This window comes from Culex quinquefasciatus, chromosome 3, assembly GCF_015732765.1.
Source record: "Culex quinquefasciatus strain JHB chromosome 3, VPISU_Cqui_1.0_pri_paternal, whole genome shotgun sequence".
NCBI classification, from domain to species: Eukaryota; Metazoa; Arthropoda; class Insecta; order Diptera; family Culicidae; genus Culex; species Culex quinquefasciatus.
Window position 1 is genome coordinate 175,010,336 of NC_051863.1, and position 18,353 is coordinate 175,028,688.

The 18,353-nt window shown below is 43.1% G+C and overlaps 4 protein-coding genes across 4 annotated transcripts; 2 read left to right on the forward strand and 2 right to left on the reverse strand.

Annotated features, from left to right (window-relative positions):
• LOC6040640 (gastrula zinc finger protein XlCGF26.1) lies at positions 1–1,845 on the reverse strand. The gene is made up of 3 exons (XM_001849950.2): positions 1,734–1,845; positions 1,541–1,677; positions 1–1,482 (listed from the first exon to the last, which is right to left on the reverse strand). The coding sequence occupies exons 2-3, from the start codon at positions 1,655–1,657 to the stop codon at positions 76–78; spliced, it is 1,524 nt and encodes a 507-aa protein (XP_001850002.1). The 5' UTR covers positions 1,658–1,677; positions 1,734–1,845; the 3' UTR covers positions 1–75.
• A 4,025-nt stretch (positions 1,846–5,870) lies between these two features.
• LOC6040635 (transcription factor grauzone) lies at positions 5,871–7,345 on the forward strand. The gene is made up of 2 exons (XM_001849951.2): positions 5,871–6,053; positions 6,114–7,345. Exons 1-2 carry the CDS (start codon positions 5,922–5,924, stop codon positions 7,338–7,340), a joined length of 1,359 nt encoding a protein of 452 aa, XP_001850003.2. The 5' UTR covers positions 5,871–5,921; the 3' UTR covers positions 7,341–7,345.
• Positions 7,346–12,508: 5,163 nt separating this feature from the next.
• LOC6040636 (transcription factor grauzone) lies at positions 12,509–14,387 on the forward strand. The gene is made up of 2 exons (XM_001849952.2): positions 12,509–12,665; positions 12,723–14,387. Exons 1-2 carry the CDS (start codon positions 12,555–12,557, stop codon positions 14,103–14,105), a joined length of 1,494 nt encoding a protein of 497 aa, XP_001850004.1. The 5' UTR covers positions 12,509–12,554; the 3' UTR covers positions 14,106–14,387.
• On the reverse strand, positions 14,376–16,058 carry LOC6040637 (transcription factor grauzone). Its single transcript, XM_038262815.1, has 2 exons — positions 15,871–16,058; positions 14,376–15,813 (listed from the first exon to the last, which is right to left on the reverse strand). Exons 1-2 carry the CDS (start codon positions 15,979–15,981, stop codon positions 14,437–14,439), a joined length of 1,488 nt encoding a protein of 495 aa, XP_038118743.1. The 5' UTR covers positions 15,982–16,058; the 3' UTR covers positions 14,376–14,436.
• Positions 16,059–18,353: the final 2,295 nt, after the last annotated feature.

The following is an 18,353-nucleotide window of genomic DNA, read 5'->3' on the forward strand; positions in this document are numbered from 1 at the left end:
TTTTTTTCCCCTTAAATTTCCTCAAAGTTACTTTATTTCAATCGATCGAGAACCCACCTGACACATCGCCCCTCCCTAAATGATCACCCCGGCCGCTGCCTTGGCCTTCTCCTCCATCCACTTCTCCGGGTGCTTCTTCTTGCGGTGCGCGTACAGCGTGGCGTTAGAGTTCGTAACCATACTGCAATCCTCGCACGAGTACAGCGTCTGGCCGGTATGCTTCGCCGCACGATGCTCGATCAGGTTGATCCGTCGCTTAAACTTGCGCTCGCACAGATCGCACGCAAACTTTTCCTCGATGTGAACGCGCTGCTTGTGCGTCATCAAGCACTTCCGGTTGGGGTAAACCTGGTGGCAGACGTCGCACTCGATGCGCGTGTCCTCCTCGTTGTGGCGGGTGTCGATGTGGATCTTAAGGTACGTCTTGCAGCTGAGCCACTGCGAGCAGATGTGGCACTGGACGCGCTCCTCGGCAATTTCTCCGGTGTGCTTTTTCACGTGCCGCGAGAAGGCTTTACGGCTGAGGAAGCTGTACTGTTTGCCGCAGGTTGCGCAGATCAGTTTGGCCTCGTTGGGTTTGGTCGGGTCCTGGGACTCGTGCTTTTCGGCGATGTGCTTCCGCAGACTGGCACTGTTTTCCCCGATGATGGTTTCCAGACAGATTGGACACTGCTGGTCACGGTGCATCTTCTGATGCGTAACAAGGAAGTTTTTCTTGCTAAAACTGCGGTCACACTGGCCGCATTTGAAGGGCTTATCGGATGATCCGTGTAGCTGCTGGTGAGCCTGAAGACAGTAAAAACGAGAGAACTTTTTCCCACAAATATCACACTCGAACTTGCTGTTGGTGTGAACCGCAATGTGGTTCAGAATGTCCCCTCGGCGAGACAGTTCCTTTCCACAGCAGTTAAACTCCACAGCTCGGTTGTGTGTCTTGCGAGTGTGTCGCTTAAACTCAAGGAAACCTTCAAACGATTCCGAACACGGTTCACACTTGAGCGGGAAGAAATCCGAAATCAGCTTGTCTTGTTCCGCACGCCTCTGGCGCTTCTCCGGACTCAGCTGACCATTGCCAGACTCGTCAATATCTCCATTCTCCTTCGGGTACTTCCGAGGCCTTCCCACCTTTTTCTTCACTATCGCCGGAGGTTTGTACTCGTCCTGATCGTCGTCGCTGTCGTCCAAGTCCGGCGAGTCCATCTCCACCTTCACGTTGAACGAGTCCTCAAGGTCATCCCCAATCTCTCCTCCACCGCCCCCATCCGACCCAAAGTCATCGTTGTCCTCCTCCATGGCCACCGGTTCCTGCTTCAGCAGCGACTCCACGATCTCCCCATCCAGCGAAACCACGGCCCGCTTACGAGCCTTCAGCTGGTCCTGATTCGACCGAACCGTTTCCGAAAACTCGTGAAAGTCCGTGACCCGCAGGGAGCAGTCCGAGCAAACGCGCGACGGCAACGACTCCTCATCGTTGCAAGTTATCTGAAAGTAATCAAATTTTCTTAAATCAAATCAAAATTACAGAGTTTGCAGCTCTCACGGGAAAATTAAACACCGCGTCCAGTTTGCACCGGATTTTGGAATCTTCGATCGAAGTGCTGGTCGGCGTCGTCAGGTTCCGCAGACACAACCGGCATACGTGCTCCCCAAGGTCCATGCTGGGACCAGGTTTTTGAGCTGCGAAATTTGATTTGATAAATGGTGAGATTTAGCGAAAAATTGTTGTCACTAACTTGCGTTGCGTCCCCTGTCGGTGCCTAATTTTATCAAAACTTGAAGTTTGCTTTCTTCGCACAGTGGCTTGGCAGCTGAACGCAACGTTAGTGGATAGAGGTTCTCGCATGAAAGGAGTCAACTGGTGTTGAATGATTAGACTGAGAATTATAATGTAACGGTACATGTGAATGCAAAGATTGCAGAAAAAAAGTTAAGTTGATCCTTAACGTGCTTAAAACTTCAAGATATTTTTTATGATTTTGAATGTAAATATTAAGAGAAGACGTAAAATTAGTAGTTATTGTAAAGAGTTGCAAAACGATGCCGGTCCAGTTGGATAAATACTACAAGGGGTAAAAAAATCGAGCTTGGAGTAATATTATTCATTCATATAATACATCCAATTAAAAACGGCCTAAATTTGTGTAGGACGCAAAGTTTGAAACATACAAAACTTTATAAATATCAAAATTTAAAAGTTAACACACACGCAAAAAAAAAAATGAAAATTAGAAACTTTATACACTCAAACCCCGATGGTTTGACATCAACTATTGTCAAACGAACGGGGTCACGTTTTAGTTTGACACCCCTTTTACACGGAGTTCACACACACTACCAAACGTTTGTTTTGATAGTGTGCGTGAGCGCCCTGTAAGAAGTGACAGTTCGTCACTTTTGCCTTCCTCACTGAGGTAAGGCTATAGAGCTATCTAAGCCCGATCTCACGCACACTAGTTTACCATTTGTTTTTGCTGGCGGGTACAAATTTTAACCTAAAAACCCTTCGTGTACAAACACGCAATACATGCGCACGTAGATAACTCTATAATCCTGCTCTAAAAATGAACTTTGTATAAAAACGTCGTAGACCCACCTTCATGTATACATATCGACTCAGAATCGAAAACTGAACAAATGTCTGTGTGTATGTGTGTGTGTATGTGTGTGTGTATGTGTGTGTGTATGTATGTATGTGACCAACAAACTAGTTCATGTTTCTCGGCACTGGCTGAACCGATTTGACCCGAACCTGTTGCATTCGACTTGGTTTAGGGTCCCATAGATCGAGTTTTATACAGATTGAAGTTTCGATAAGTAGTTCAAAAGTTGTGTATAAAAATGTGTTTTCACATATATCCGGATCTCACTTAAATGTACGTAAACCATGTTCGGGTCCATCATCCGACCCATCGTTGGTTAGGTTTTCAAAAGACCTTTCCAACGAGTCCAAAACATTGATGATCTGGCAACCCTGTCTCGAGATATGCCCACTTAAGTGATATTGATGTACTTTTTGGAAGCCGGATCGCACTTAAATGTATGTAAACTATGTCCGGATCCACCATCCGACCTATCGTTGGTTAGGTTATCAAAAGACCTTTCCAACGAGTCCAAAACATTGAAGATCTGGCAACCCTGTCTTGAGATATGGCCACTTAAGTGACATTTATGTACTTTTTTGAAGCCGGATCTCACTTAAATGTATGTAAACTATGTCCGGATCCACCATTCAACCCATCGTTGGTTAGGTTATCAGAAAACCTTTCCAACGAGTCCAAAACATTGAAGATCTGGCAACCCTGTCTTGAGATATGGCCACTTAAGTGACATTTATGTACTTTTTTGAAGCCGGATCTCACTTAAATGTATGTAAACTATGTCCGGATCCACCATTCAACCCATCGTTGGTTAGGTTATCAGAAAACCTTTCCAACGAGTCCAAAACATTGAAGATCTGGCAACCCTGTCTCGAGGTATGGCCACTTAAGTGATATTTATGTACTTTTTTATTCTGGATCTTAAAAATAGATGATATTTTTGTACAATTCCATCATATCAGCAATTGTTGGTAATAAGTGAGGAAGGCTCCAACCACATAGGTGGATTAAGTTAGTTTTTTGTTTGACTTTGACCAACCAACGGGGTACAAACTAAAAAAGTGTCAAACGAAAAAGGGACCAACCACCGAGGGTTTAGTGTATGCTTTAAATTAAAAAGGCAGTGCGTGGTCGAATGGTTACGCTGTCCGCTTTGTAAGCGGATGATTCCGGGTTCGATTCCCATCTGCTGCAACCTTCCATCGGATGAGGAAGTAAAATATCGGTCCCGACCTTGGTTGTTAGGCCGTTAAGTCATTCCAGGTGTAGGAGTCGTCTCCATGCCATAAGTACAAACAACACACCAAACCAAACCTACTCCAGTGGAATCGCTGGCGGCGGTTGGACTCGCAATCCGAAGGTCGTCAGTTCAAACACTGGGGTGGAAGGTTCCTTGGAGTAAAAAGAGGTTTGGGTGCTCTCCCCATTCAAGCCTTCGGACTCCTAGGTTCGAGCAGAAACTTGCAATAGAGACCACAAAAGACCCGGAGGTCGTTAATGTGGATATCCGCGAACTGACCTATGTATTCCGCGAACTCTCAATAAGATAAAACACAATGCGAGACGATCTCTTGCACCGTTTTGGTTTCGAACTGACGAAAAAAATCCATGCTCTCATGCAGTGTTGGAACTCTCGCGCTCTCGCGTTTAACATTTCGCTCTCTCTCGCGTACTCGCCGCGTGACCCAAGTTTCCGAGAGCAACTTGTCGATTGCCCGTGCTCTCCTCCGCTCTCGGTAGCGCTCGCGAACGGGCCAGCTTGCGAGCCAGAAATGCCCGCGAGCGAGAAGCAAAAAAAAATAAGTTACACTTCATTATCACGGTGTCGTTCGCATTCAAAGCCTATTTAAAAAAAAATGCTAGCTTGAAAGCACCTGGCGTTCGCGAGCAGTCGCGACCAAAACGAGAGCACGAGCAAAAATGTGAGCGAGGAGAGGAAAGAACTACAAGTTCTCTCTCTCGCTCGACAGCGAGCCAAGATTTCCTTCTTCTCGCACGAAGTCCATCACTTTTATTTAGTACCAACATGAAACATTTGTGAAATTTTTTGATCTCTTCGATTTTTTGCCTTCCTCACTTTACTGAGGAAAGGCTATAAAATCACTCGAAAAACGAACTTTTTAGTTAGACCTCCTAGACCTACCTTCATTTGTACATATCGACTCAGAATCACCAGCTGAGCAAATGTCTGTGTGTTTGGCTGTATGTAGACATGTGTACCAAATCAATATCACTGGAATATCTTGTCACAGGCTCAACCGATTTTGGCTGGAATGGTTTTAATCGATCCGTCTTAACGTCCCCTAAGTTGCTATTTAAATTCATGCAATTTTATAATGTATTTAAAAAGTTATGTTAAAAAACTGTTTCATATTAAATTAAAATTATGGTAAAAAGGGTGTTTTTTTCATGAAACCCTCACATGTTACATATTTTTAGAAAGCATATGAGAAGACCTTTCTTGTGGATTAAGAATTTTCAAAATCTGACTTACCTATCTAAAATTACAAGCAGTTTAAAAAATGGTCTGAATTTACATAACCTCAAATGGTCCCGTCTGATCGCCACGTAAAAAGCCTTTTAGAGGGATGCCTTTTTCCTGAAAGGCGGTGTCTGTATAATCTTGACAAAAAGTCTGTAGGAAGTCTATTTTTTTTACTCGTCACTTTTTTCTAGGACCTCTTAGGTGCTGCGATCACGTTAGGGGAGATCCATAAACCATGTGGACACTTTAGGGGATTGTAATCACTCTATAAATGATAGGAAGGCACCAACCACCTAAAGGTGGATTAAGTAACGTTTTTTTTTTTTTAAATTTTGGTATCAAACCTTACATTTCACATTTTACCTTTTTGAAACACTAGTCTTAATTCCTAAATTTTGAAAATATGTTTTACGAATAGACCAGAAAATGTTACGAATGTTTAATTTTTTAACATTGAAAATAGAACCAGTAGCCTTAGCTACACACAAGAAAAAAAAACTGTTCGTTTAAAAAGATCGTGCGTTGAATTAAAACTTCGCGTTAGTGAATATTCGTAGATAGTTGAAAATTTTTAATTTAAAGGTTGGAATGTTTTTGATACTAGCATGCATTTATGGAACCAAATCGTTGTATCAGTAATTTTTGTTCAAAATAAAAACTTTATTAAAGTTTAGATTGATCCTTATTTTTTTTTGTTGCAAAACGGATCACGCTAACGACAATACGATACAAACACATCTATCTACTCGTACCGACGAAACCTGGAGCTTACATGACTTTGTCATTGCTTGTAAATATTCACTAGTTTGTTATTGCTGTTCCAAACCAGTAAACCCCGAATGGAGCTTGAAGTCCTGGATCTGTCCGTATGTTGCCGGTTGTGCCTGCGGTCCTGTACAGCGGCGGACGATCCCTCCTCACTGGACGAACCCAATCTAGCGGATCGGTTGAAGTACGTCTTCCGAAGAGCGGTAAGATGGTGTTGTTACATGATGGCAGTTGAACGACATTGAGTGGATTCTTTCTAGTAGTTCTGCGAATCGGAATGGATTCCCCGGTTGATCTGCCAGAAATGCAACAGTTTGGTCAAGGACTTTCACAGGTTTGCTCAACTTGTGCACAGGAATCAAGACTATCTGGAGTCTTTGGAGTTGCCGGGAAAGACTGAGGTTGATTTTGACCAGATTGAGGAGTCCGAATCAGCTCGGATAGAGGACGGTGATGGTGCTGTCGATAACTCTAACGAAGGTGAGGTGGAACATGCTGAAGAAGCAAATGTTACAATCGATCAGGAAGAATCTGAGAGTGAAGAAGACGTTGGTAAAACCAAGTCCCAAAAGGAAGATGCCCGCATCAAGCAGTATTACAAGATTCAGTGCGATATCTGCTTCGCAGAATACGAAGCCTTTACGGAGTTGTCGACACACTTTCGGGACGTACATGGCATTTCAGGTTACATCAAGTGCTGCGATAAGAAGCTGTATCGAAGATGTCGTCTGCTGGAGCACATTTCCAAGCATCTCGATCCGGAAACATTTCGCTGCAAGCTGTGCAACAAGAACTACGCGTGTAAAACAAGTCTTGAGTTGCACAACATGCATAAGCATCTTCCTCAGGATCAGAAGCCTTTCCAATGTCCCAAGTGTCCGCGGTCCTTCGTGAAGAAGTACCAACTGAAGGCTCACTCCGTACGCCACGTGGCGGTTGAATGCCCCGACTGCGGCAAGATCATGTCCAGCCGGCTATCGCTGCGGGATCATCTGCTGAAGATGCACGGCGAGTCGGGTCGTTTCATTTGTGACACGTGCGGTGCCGAATTCCGAACTAAAGTGGCCTTTGACCGGCACCTGCAAAAGCACCGGGGAGTGTCCTCGCGGGATACCGATCGAGCGCAGTGCGAACAGTGCCAAAAGTGGTTCTCGACCACCGTGGGTCTGCGGCAGCACATCAAAACACAGCACACGGAGTCCGGTGAGCAGTTTGTGTGTCCGATTTGTGGCAAAGTGGCGCCGAATTCGGCCGCCTTGAGGCAGCACAAATCGGTGACGCATGCGGAGCAGAAGCACGAGTGCGAATACTGCGGGAAGCGCTTCCGGCGGGCCATTTCGCTGAAGGAACATCGCGCTACGCACACGGGAGAGGTTTTGTACTCGTGCAAGACGTGTTCGATGACGTTCAACTCGAACGCCAACATGTACAAACATCAGAAGAAGGTTCATCCGGAAGAATGGGTTAAGAATAAAGGTGCTAAGGGATGATGGAATGGATTGGGATCACTTGTGATGACTTTCTCTTAATAGTTTCGTACTAAATTGTCTGAAGCGAATCATAAAGTTCAGTACACAGAAAAAAAAAATCCGGTAAATTTACATCATTTATGATGTACCAAAAGTGCACGTCATTAATGACGCTAATTTACATCAACTTCATTGTAAAAATACATGCCATCCGATGTAATCGTGCGCAGCAAACAGCACTTTAAAAACTTGTAAATTTCCGATGAAATCAATGTAATTTTACCCAAGCAAAAATTTTTTTTTGCTCCGTTGAATTTGGAATCCGATGTAAATTTCAAATGCTTTAATAGCCTGCCGTAGTATGAAATAGTTTTGTTATTGATTTAAATCAAATTAGATGCTTTTATTATTGATAAGAATAAAAACACAAATAAACTATTCCACACTGCAAAAGGCAAATAAAGTACATGAAATTTTATTGAATTCTAAATTCAACGGAGCAAATTAAATTTTCATTCGATACCTGCAGTCTTTAATTTCTAGCAAAGTCTATGGAAAAGTCTAAAAAAACTTACTTATTCTTAGTCCACTTTGTAATCATGTGACCCAGCTGGCAAAGCATGTCTGCAGATGATCGTTCCAGCTAACTATGTCGTAGATGGCCCGACATCAAATCAATGAATCTACGGGGCGTGCCTCGAGTGCAGACATCGTAGGGAGCCAATTCGAACTGAAAATAAACCAAATAGATAGGTGTTTAAATCGAGCGTATGGAATTGGGAGAAGATCTAACTTACCTCAAGAAAACGATTGTAATCAACACTGAAACAGGAACTAGCATAAGCACCACTACCGGAAGCCGGCCTCATCCTCGATCGACTGCAGCTCTCCCTTCCGAGCCGTTTTTCGATTGGATTTTGATCACGTTGAAAGAGTTCGGTCCAATCGCCGGCAGCTCAGCAAATACTCCACGCAGATCATGCCCGTGCTTGGTCGACCTTTCTAACCCTTTTCCGACTTAAACAGGCCATCTCGTGGACCGTTCCGACAGTCGTTTTGACTCACCCACGGTTCCACCACCTTTAACAGCCTTTTAACTCGTGCACCTGCTTCGTCAGCTTCCGGAATACGGCTCGTCACTTCTGCGGCAGACTACTTGGTCTTGGTCAAACTTCTTGTTGGCAATGCACTTGCCCCGATAACAGACACCAGCGCTGCAGCTCCAGTTTGCCAAATTTTGTTTTTTTTTGGGCCGGAAGTGGCTTTTTCACCCACAAAAAAGTTAATTTCGGACGCACAAGTCTCACACATTTGTTTTTCTTTGTTTTTGTTTGGCTTTGACGTTTCTCGTGAAATTCTTGACGGCGCGGCGCTGAATGCTGAATGTCGACCCAATTGTCGGAGTTAAGAAACGGCGATAACATTAAATGTGGGCGTAAATTGTAATATTCATTTAAATATTTATGCAAGGTTCAGGTGCGGCTGTGATCCTATTTTTGTTCAGTGAACACGTATTAGTTTGGCATAGTTTATTGCGCATTTTGCACTTTACTAGAGTCTTGCGCAATTATTTTCATCACAGATTTTTTTCATCACAGTGATTTTGCTTCACAGTGATGACGAAAATATCCGTTGCTATGGCAGGTTGTTTATTTATTTATTTATTTATTTTTAGAAGTTCAGAAACAAATGGCTCGTCCAGCCCAGAAAAACTTTTTCGGAACGGCTAAGTGATTGAAGAAACAAGGCGTTCCGACTGTGGAATCGTGGTCATCGGTGCCAGGATGCAGCAGTGTTGCGCCGCCATCTCGGCTTACGGTGGATCTTTGTCTTTTTGCTGGACGGATGGTGGACAACCAGCGGGCGTTGCTGGTTACGTTGTGGACAGGCGTCTTCACTACTTGTCGGATCGGTACAACATCCGGCCAATCCGGCGCAACTAAGAAAAGTCCCTTCATGGCGATGAAGGCCAGTACTTATCGTCCTCTACGGTCCTCATATAGGGATGCGGCTGCCCGACATTCACGCTACCCACGCAGATCACTCCGAGATGGACGGATGCTCGGAGTTTCATCGTTGGAAAGGGCGATTTGTTATCATTCGCTACCCTGGAGTTTCTCCGATCTACCGATGTCATTTAGGGCATGTAACCTTTTTCAATAAAGTCTTTCGAAAAAATATGTTTAGTATTGTTTTAACTGAAATAAAAAAGACCTCTTTCGTTTACAATGTATTGGTTTTTAGCCAGAACTCTGTTGAATTTACAGCCAATTCATGGCCTCGGGCCGTGATAATAATGGTACCGTTTACGGACTAATTGAACACAGCTCGAGATGGCCGATAGAATTATGCCCTCGAGCTCATTAAAAAAAACCCGTCAAAAACCCAAAAGTGTCAACTACAAGTTTCGATCCAAGAACCTTAAACATACCATCTCAATGACTTAACTACCTCGGCCACCACAGCTTGATGGCTAGATTGTGGTCAAAAGTCGATGCATTATACTTGTTTTGTTTTGATGATGTGATGAAAATTCGGTTTGCCAACTGTGATGAAAATTATCCCGCAGCACTCTAGCGCGGTGCAAAGTGCGCAAAGTTGACAGTTCTCAGTCCTGTAAAGCAGTGTGATGAAAAAATCTAGGCCTAGCACGATTGACACAAAACTCTAGAAATTGCTGCAAGGCGCAATATTTAGTTTATTATTTATTTGCGTTATGGAAAAATGGGATAATGTTAATCCCACTTTTTTCTATTCTTGACACTGTGAAATTTTCGCTATGTTATTTTAGTTTTTCCTTCTTTTGATCATTTAATAAAATGTTTTATTAGATTGAATTTTGAAAAATCTTTTAGTTATTATGAAGTTTCTTAAACCAAAACTTTACCTTAAATGTTATTTTTTTAAACAGAAGAAAAATTAAGTTCTCAAAAACTCTCTACTATGTTTGGGGACCTCAAGGCAGGGTTGACCAAAGTATGCTTAAAAAAATAATCAAGGTCTAGGTAAACTTTTTTTGGAAATCTTTTTTTTTGGCAACATAAAACTTATGGTTTATACGTATTTAGTTACCGATTGTACGACACCATTATCTATCTCATTGAAACTTGAATGTGAGTCTAGGGCTCGTGCAGAGGGTTGGGTGGTCTGGCGAAAAACAACGTTCCATACGAAAAGTTGAAATAAAAAAAATCCAAATTTAAAGGCTACGTGGTTTATGCAAAATTACAAATTTGAGTAACCTAAACAGATTTCAACGTATGTTGTGACCTGAAAATGCTTTAAAAATCTTATGAATATTCTTTTGTTTTTTTTTTATTTGTTGATTTGAATAAATATAATCTAATTGATTACAAACTTTTTCAAACGAAACTGTTGGATTTTTTGACAACATAACAAGAAATTTATAATTATAATGTTGTCTAAAATGAAATCACAAAATGTCAAAAAATACCTGAAATATCAAACAATTCAACTGTTTAATGTATTTTTTGCTCTTAAAGATAGATAATTTCTAAAGTTTTGTAAAGGTCCCATAAGCTTTTGTATTTCTTATGTTTATAGGACCTGTTAAAAAAACTCTAGATTTCTTTTTTAATAACAAACATTTTTTATATCTGAGGGCTAAATGTGCTCATGATCATGCCCCCCATTCAAAAACTTTGAGCTCCCCTGCATTGAGACATCTGAAAGTCTTCCCAATGAGAATTTTGGCTCGAGCCTCGCCTCGATTCAGGCTCGATCTCGAGCCAGATCGACTCGAGGCTCGAGCCAAAATTCTCAGTGGGTTGGATCAATAAATTCAACCGACATCATGCCAAATTCTGACAAAGGCTCCGCCAAAGCCCCAAAAAAAACTTAAACATCCTTTTACCCACTTTGGGATAAAAAATACCGTATTCTAATGTCGGAGTCTAGATTCATCAAGATTCTTGGGTGAGCCAAGTTCACTGTGTAAACTCCGACACTCCACAGTTGTTGTCACGTCTGTCAAAAAGGTTTTTTTTTCAAAATGTTTGATTGAGTTATTATTGTTAGTAGGTGATTTGTTTCTCGTGCTTAAATTTAATGAAAATACTGAGAAGAAGTCTAAAGTGCTAACTTACCAGTAGGGCACGAAAATTTCCCCTTAGGAAATGTGGCGGTTTCCCAGGTTTTCTGGCCAGTTAGAAAAAGATCGCCGCCCGAACAAATCCGGGCAAACCACCCCGGCAAGGCTTCTCCACGGACAGTAAGCGCCTCACGGTGAAATGGTTTCAGATGATTGGCACGGATCAATCGGAATCGGTCAACGTGAGTAGCTATAACTACACGGGACCACCGACATGGTAAACAACAGTGGCCGGAGAGGTCTTTTTTACGTTCTTTGATCTGGTAATTGTTACCTTGCCAGCTGGTGTGAACCAACAAAAAGGCAAGACTTTCCCTGACATCCCTGATCCTGACCCTTCCAGTTCGATTCCGCTTTCCTGTTTTAGACGACCTGGAATGTAAACAATTGCTCATACTTTAACTAAATCACGGGACATCGCTTGATTACAGTTCCGAACAAAAACATTAATCAAATTATTGGTTGTTTACATTACCTGAGTTCTGAGCTCAGTTCAGTGCAGCTACGTCTACTACGTCTACGTTACTGATTGTTTTGAAAGCGAAATCCAGCATTTCATGTTAAAAAAACTTCAACTTTACGACGCACCTCTGCGCACCAAACATCACAACATTAAACTGTTTTTTCATCCACCCGAACTGTCATTCTCCAAACAAGTTTGCAGTTTACATGCTTCTTTGGTTTACATTTCGAAAATTTTACATCATAATTTCATTTACATGCTTTTTATATTTTCATATTTACGATTTGTCATGATCGAAAATTCTCTTTACACTAATTTCATGAATTACGGTGAATCTCATTTTACATGATGGCTCTTTAAATGCAATTTAACTTTTTACATTGCATCTCAACTTTACATTGAGCATGTTTACGTTTAAAACATGATTTCAGTGCTTGGTAAATTTACATTTTTTTTTCTGTGTAGGCTTGAATAAATCATTCGAGAAACTGCCTTGGGATCACCCTAAATGTATACACCAACACTACTGCAAGCTGTTGTATCTCTAGCCTGTACTTTATATTTGTCACTACTCGTAGTTCAATCAGTCTATTTGACACAACCAAACAAATGTTATGAAAATTTGTAAGGCGAACTGAGATCTTGTCTGAAACGTTAAATAATGGATCCAGGCGGGTGTCGACTCTGCCTAGACCCGTACGCTGCGGGTCCCATCTATTCTCTCGAGAACGCTCAACTTAAGGAACAGCTGGCCACGGTGTTCAACTTCACCGTAAGTACTTTAACGCCTCGAAAAACAGCAAAAAAATTAAGATTGCATTCACTCCAGATCAACTCGGACCAGGGAGTGCCCTGCGGCATATGCCAGTTGTGTTCTACGACCGTGTCCGACTTTTACCAATTTTCGATAAGGGTTCGTACGAACCAGGAACAACTTGAGAGCAGTTCTACGCTGAAAAGTGAACCAAGTGAACCATTCAGTGTTAAAATTGAACCCACCGAGTTTGTGGAGGCCCAGATTGGGAAGCCAGACGAGCCAGAATTCAAGGAGGAGCTATCGGACGAAGAGGTTGACTTTAGCGACGATGACGACCGCTATGAACCTCCTAAGCAAGCTGAATCGGATGATAACGAAGCTCCTGAAACGTCGACCAAGCGGAAAGGGAAGCAATCCAAAGCTCGTAAGCCAAAGGGTCAGGATGGTGAAGATGGAGCGAAGCGTAAGGTTCGGAAACCGGTATCTAAAGAACAAGCCGCGGTAGACCTTAAAAGAATCAACGAATTTTACAAAATGGCTTGCGAGGATTGCGACATTGTAGTGGAGGACTTGTCAAAGCTGGAAGCTTACCACAAGGAGGTCCACAAACGAGGTTGGTACATTTTGTGCTGTCGACGGAAGCTGTCGAACCGTACCAATATGATGGAGCACATGGATTGGCACGAGAATCCGAAGGCGTACCACTGCGAGATTTGTAACAAGAACTACAAGGGAAAGAGCAGCCTGGCGATGCATATGACGTTGACCCACAGTCCCCAGGAGGAACTGGTGTACAAGTGCGATTTGTGTCGGCAGTCGTTCGCTTTGCAACACATGCTGAAGAGACACATGACGCAACACGAGAAGGCACCATGTCCGGAATGTGGCAAGATATTGGCCAACAAGGGTGCGCTTCGTTCGCACCAGAAAAACATGCACAGCGACGTCGATCGACGGATGATCTGCGATACCTGCGGGCAGGAATTCCTGAACAAGGTTTGCTTCGAGCGACACGTCCTGGAACACGCCGGAATTGATTCGTTGCAGCGGTTCCAGTGTCATATCTGCCAGAGATGGCTACGTGGAGAGCGCGGTCTGCAGTTCCATCTTCAGTACACGCATTACGATCGCGAGAAGACACATATGTGCGATATCTGCAATAAGCCGTATCCGACTAGTCGGGCCTTGTACCGGCATCAGGCGATCGTTCACGTAGTGGAAAAGTACGAGTGTGAATTTTGCGGTGCCAAGTTCAAGCAGCCGCAGAATCTGAAGGAACATCGAACCATTCACACCGGCGAGGTACTGTACTCGTGCGAGTACTGCGACAAGTCGATGAACTCCAGGGCAAACTTTTACGTTCACATTAAGAAAAATCACCCGTTCGAGTGGGCGCAGAAGAAGCAGACTGGCAAAGATGGCAGAAGTCAGGAAGCGATGGTGTGGCCAAAATAAAAATTCCTTATTAAAAAACACTAATTGTAAATTTCTCGTCGCTCCATACAATTGCCGTTACATGATGGGAGCAAGGGCGTCTATACGAAGTGTCCGTACACTTTATTCTTAGCGCCGGTATTCGAGCATTAAAATTCGTGCAAAAGTACTTATGCACGTGGGTGTATAAGTTTCTGGGCCAAGTTACCTGCGGGTATGGTGATCATTCATACATACATGATCTAGAGAAAGACGAACAAAAGGGACAAACGGCTTTTAAATAAACACAAATTAAATTATCATAAATTTATTGAACATCCAAATTTCTTCGATCTATCACAATCTCCCCCCATTACGCGGTCGTCTTCGGTGCGCTCGCCTCCGCTGTCCGCTGCTTCTTCTCGGCCCACTCCATCGGGTGGTTCTTCTTGATGTGCGTGTACAGGTTGGCCTTGGAGTTCATGGTGCTTCCGCAGTAATCGCACGAATAAAGCACCTCCCCAGTGTGAATGGTTCGATGTTCCTTCAGGTTGCTGGCCCGCTTGAAGCGCTTGCCGCAGAATTCGCACTCGAACTTTTCCGCAATGTGAACCGTCCGCTTGTGGCTCCACAGCGCCCTCGAGTTGGGATACTGCTGCTGGCACACGTCACAGATGTGCGTCTGGTCGCGCTCGTAGTGCGTGAATTGGAGGTGCTTCTGGAGACCTCGCTCGCCGCGGAGCCACTTTTGGCAGATGTGGCACTGCAGCTTCTTGACCACCTCGATTCCGGCGTGCTCCTTGACGTGCCGCTCGAAGCAGACCTTGTTGAGGAATTCCTGCCCGCACGAGTCGCAGATCATCCGCCGATCGATGTCGCTGTGCACGTTGATCAGGTGAACACTCAGGGCGGACTTGTTAGCTAGCAACTTTTCACATTTCGGACATTGTGCCTTCTCGTGGCTGGACATGTGCGTCTTCAGCATGTACGACTTCGAGAAGGACTGAGTGCATCGGTCACATTTGAACGGACGTTCTTCCTCGCTCGCGTGAGTCTTGACCATATGCAGTGATAGTGTAACCTTGTTCTTGTAGTTCTTCTGACAAATCTCACATCGGAATGCATTCGGATTCGCGTGAAGATACATATGCTCCTGCAACGCGTACCGCTTGTTGTACTTCTTCTTGCAGCAAACAATGTATCCTCGAATTTCGTGATACTTCCAGAAGTGTGCTCGCAGCTGCTGGAACGTCTCCTCAACGACTCCACAGATATCACACTTCATCAGGAAGAACTGGTTGATCTGCTTATCAGTCTCCGCTCGTTCCTGCCTCATCTTCAGCTTAGTCTCGTCCTCCTCCTGCGGTTCTTGAACAGTATTCCTCTTCCGTCGAGGCCTCGTTTCGGCCTTCCGCTTCTGACGAGGTTTTCTCTCAGGCAGAGGCTCGTGCTGTTCCACGAAGATTTCTCCATCACTAAACGCATCGCTCTCTTCGCTGGATTCCTGCTTCAGTCTCTTCTCCGGACTCCAATCCGCGTCTCTATCTTCATCATCCTGGTCTTCATCTCCTTCCAACGGCTCAACCTTTACGGTATCGTCGATGACCGGTTTAGATTCCTCACTAGCGTTGGCAAGTCCCAGCAGTTTGTCCTGGTTTTCGCGAACCTTCTCCGAATACTGGTAAAACTCGGAAATTGTATACGTGCAACTTTGGCACACTTTCGTAGACAATTTCTCGTTTGGTTCAATCTGAAATTACGAACACAGTTCAATTTGATTTAATCGAGCTTAATTTTTAATACTTACCGCAAAACTGAACACTTGTTGCATTTGCTTTTGCAAATCCTCACTTTCCAGGGAGCTGGCATTGTCCGAAAAAGGATCCAAGCACAGGCGGCAGCCGTCCAAGGGTTCCATTTTATTATTTTAAAATTTTATAAAAATCTTTTCGACATCCAAGTGTATACGTTCCGATGAATCAAGTAAACAGTGAAGAAGTGTATCAGGATCATGGTGTCGGGAGAAGTTGTTCACTTTTCGTTGTTCGTCTGTGTTTGTAAATTTGTGACGTCACTTAAGGAATCCGCCGCTGTTCCTCCCGATCCGCGCTACAGTGGCTCAATGGTCAAGCAAAGCGTGCAGTTTATGGTTCATGCGCCATCCCTACCGTTTGTTTGTTTGTTTATTAAGTATCAACAGACCTTATAGTAGGAGAAAGGGCTTTACTTCAAAAGCCACCATCTAAAAATATCTGTATCTTTAAAGGGTCACTTCCTAGCATGTTGGTATGTTCTACAAAGTTGTTCCCCAGTTCAAAACCTATCTCCTACTATAAGAATCAAGTCATTTCATCGATTTATAAAAAAAAAATCCTAATACAATGTAAAAAAAGATAGTTTCCCATGGAAAATAAATCAAAATCCCATATAAATTTCAAATTAAAACTGGAGCTCCTAGACCTTACCAAATGGGCTCAAATTTTCAGGAGTGCTTCTGGGGACATAAAAGAACGAAATTCCGGTTGATGCAAGACAAAATAACAACTTTTGTCTTTTTCATAGAAACGTGAACCACGCTAGTGTAGGAGTTGTCTCCATGCCATAAGTACAAACAACACACCAAACCAAGCCTACTCCGGTGGAATCGCTGGCGGCGGTTGGACTCGCAATCCAAAGGTCGTCAGTTCAAACACTGGGGTGGAAGGTTCCTTGGAGTAAAAAGAGGTTTGGGTGCTCTCCCCATTCAAGCCTTCGGACTCCTAGGTTCGAGCAGAAACTTGCAATAGAGACCACAAAAGACCCGGAGGTCGTTAATGTGGATGGTTTGATTTTTTGAAACCACCAACGGCCCGTAATACAAAACGCGAGACTCTTATTGTTGCAGCGTCCAGGTCTCGTAGCCGTATTCAAAATCAAAAAAAAATCAAACCATTCACATTAACGACCCCGGGTCTTTGTGGTCTCTATTGCAAGTTTCTACTGAACCTAGGAGGCTTGAATGGGGAGAGCACCCAAACACTCAAGGAACCTTCCACCCAGTGTTTGAACTGACGACCTTTGATTGCAGTCCAACCGCCGCCAGTTTGGTTTGTTGTTTGTACTTATGGCATGGAGACAACTCCTACACCTGGAATGACTTAACGGCTTAACAACCAAGGCCGGGACCGACATTTTACTTCCTCATCCGATGGAAGGTTGCAGCAGATGGGAATCGAACCCAGAATCATCCGCTTACAAAGCGGACAGCGTAACCATTCGGCCACGCACTGCCAGCATTCAATGCTAGTCCAATTCTAGAGTTTTTTTTATTAGATCCTTTAAGTATATGAAACACAATAGCTTATCCAGATTTTTAAGCGAAGATGGCGTTCGAATGGTGAACGCCCGAAATGTCAAAATCACGAAGTGGTACCAACATTACGAAACAAGTGTGACACGGCATGACAGCCATACTTTTTTTTCTAATGTTGGTGGTACTGCGCGATTTTTACATTTCGGGCGTTCACCATTCGAACACCATCTTCGCTTAAAACCTGGATAGAACCTTTCCAAAATACTCGAGAATTCGTCTTACTTGCGTCTTCAGTTCAAGTCAGCACAAGCATGTTAAATTATTGATAAGAGATCCCTCAAGCAAGAGAAAATATCGAGGGATGAAGAGAATCGAGGTACGCAGTTTGAAGGGACTGAAGAATTCGGTGGATGAGCAATGTTGAGGATCGACATATTATAAATTCTAAAATTTTAAAATACCTTCTAATCTTATCCAATCTAACACAAACGCAGTCAGTCCGATGAAAGCATACTGAAAAGTCTTGTGATTAGATTACGCCCCGAACACTTTTCTTGTCAATTGCAGTACATCCGAGAACACAACAAAATGAATTACAAAAATTAAAGCGGCCAGCCCTACAGCGTTGAGTTTACCGCAGAGAGGAGTTTGAGAACGGATCACATTTCACAGAATCTAGAGGGGAGGAAGGATGCGTGGACATACCGTACCAAACGCTCCAATTTATAATTGCATTGATCTCTAAAATTTTGAAATACCTACATTCTAATATTTTATAAAATTATTTAGAAAAATATGTATTTGTAAAAAAAATAATTAAACTATTTCAATTCCAAAATCAGAATTTTCAAACATTAAATATTTTGAAATATAAAAAATAAAAACATTATAATTTTATTTTTCAGGATTTTAGAATTTATTTTTTTCCTTCAATTCTAGAATTCTAAAAAAACTGATAATCTGAAGTTTTCAAATTCAGGAATTCGTAAATTCTAAAA

Excerpts from the sequence above, each read along its gene's own strand:
- LOC6040635 (XM_001849951.2), top strand. The coding sequence starts at position 5,922 with ATGGAGCTTGAAGTCCTGGATCTGTCCGTATGTTGCCGGTTGTGCCTG. Across the intron at positions 6,054-6,113 it reads AGTACGTCTTCCGAAGAGCG|TTCTGCGAATCGGAATGGAT; the intron begins GTAAGATGGTGT and ends TCTTTCTAGTAG.
- LOC6040637 (XM_038262815.1), bottom strand. The coding sequence starts at position 15,981 with ATGGAACCCTTGGACGGCTGCCGCCTGTGCTTGGATCCTTTTTCGGAC. Across the intron at positions 15,814-15,870 it reads AACAAGTGTTCAGTTTTGCG|ATTGAACCAAACGAGAAATT; the intron begins GTAAGTATTAAA and ends TCGTAATTTCAG.
- LOC6040636 (XM_001849952.2), top strand. The coding sequence starts at position 12,555 with ATGGATCCAGGCGGGTGTCGACTCTGCCTAGACCCGTACGCTGCGGGT. Across the intron at positions 12,666-12,722 it reads CCACGGTGTTCAACTTCACC|ATCAACTCGGACCAGGGAGT; the intron begins GTAAGTACTTTA and ends CATTCACTCCAG.
- LOC6040640 (XM_001849950.2), bottom strand. The coding sequence starts at position 1,657 with ATGGACCTTGGGGAGCACGTATGCCGGTTGTGTCTGCGGAACCTGACG. Across the intron at positions 1,483-1,540 it reads ACGCGGTGTTTAATTTTCCC|ATAACTTGCAACGATGAGGA; the intron begins GTGAGAGCTGCA and ends GATTACTTTCAG.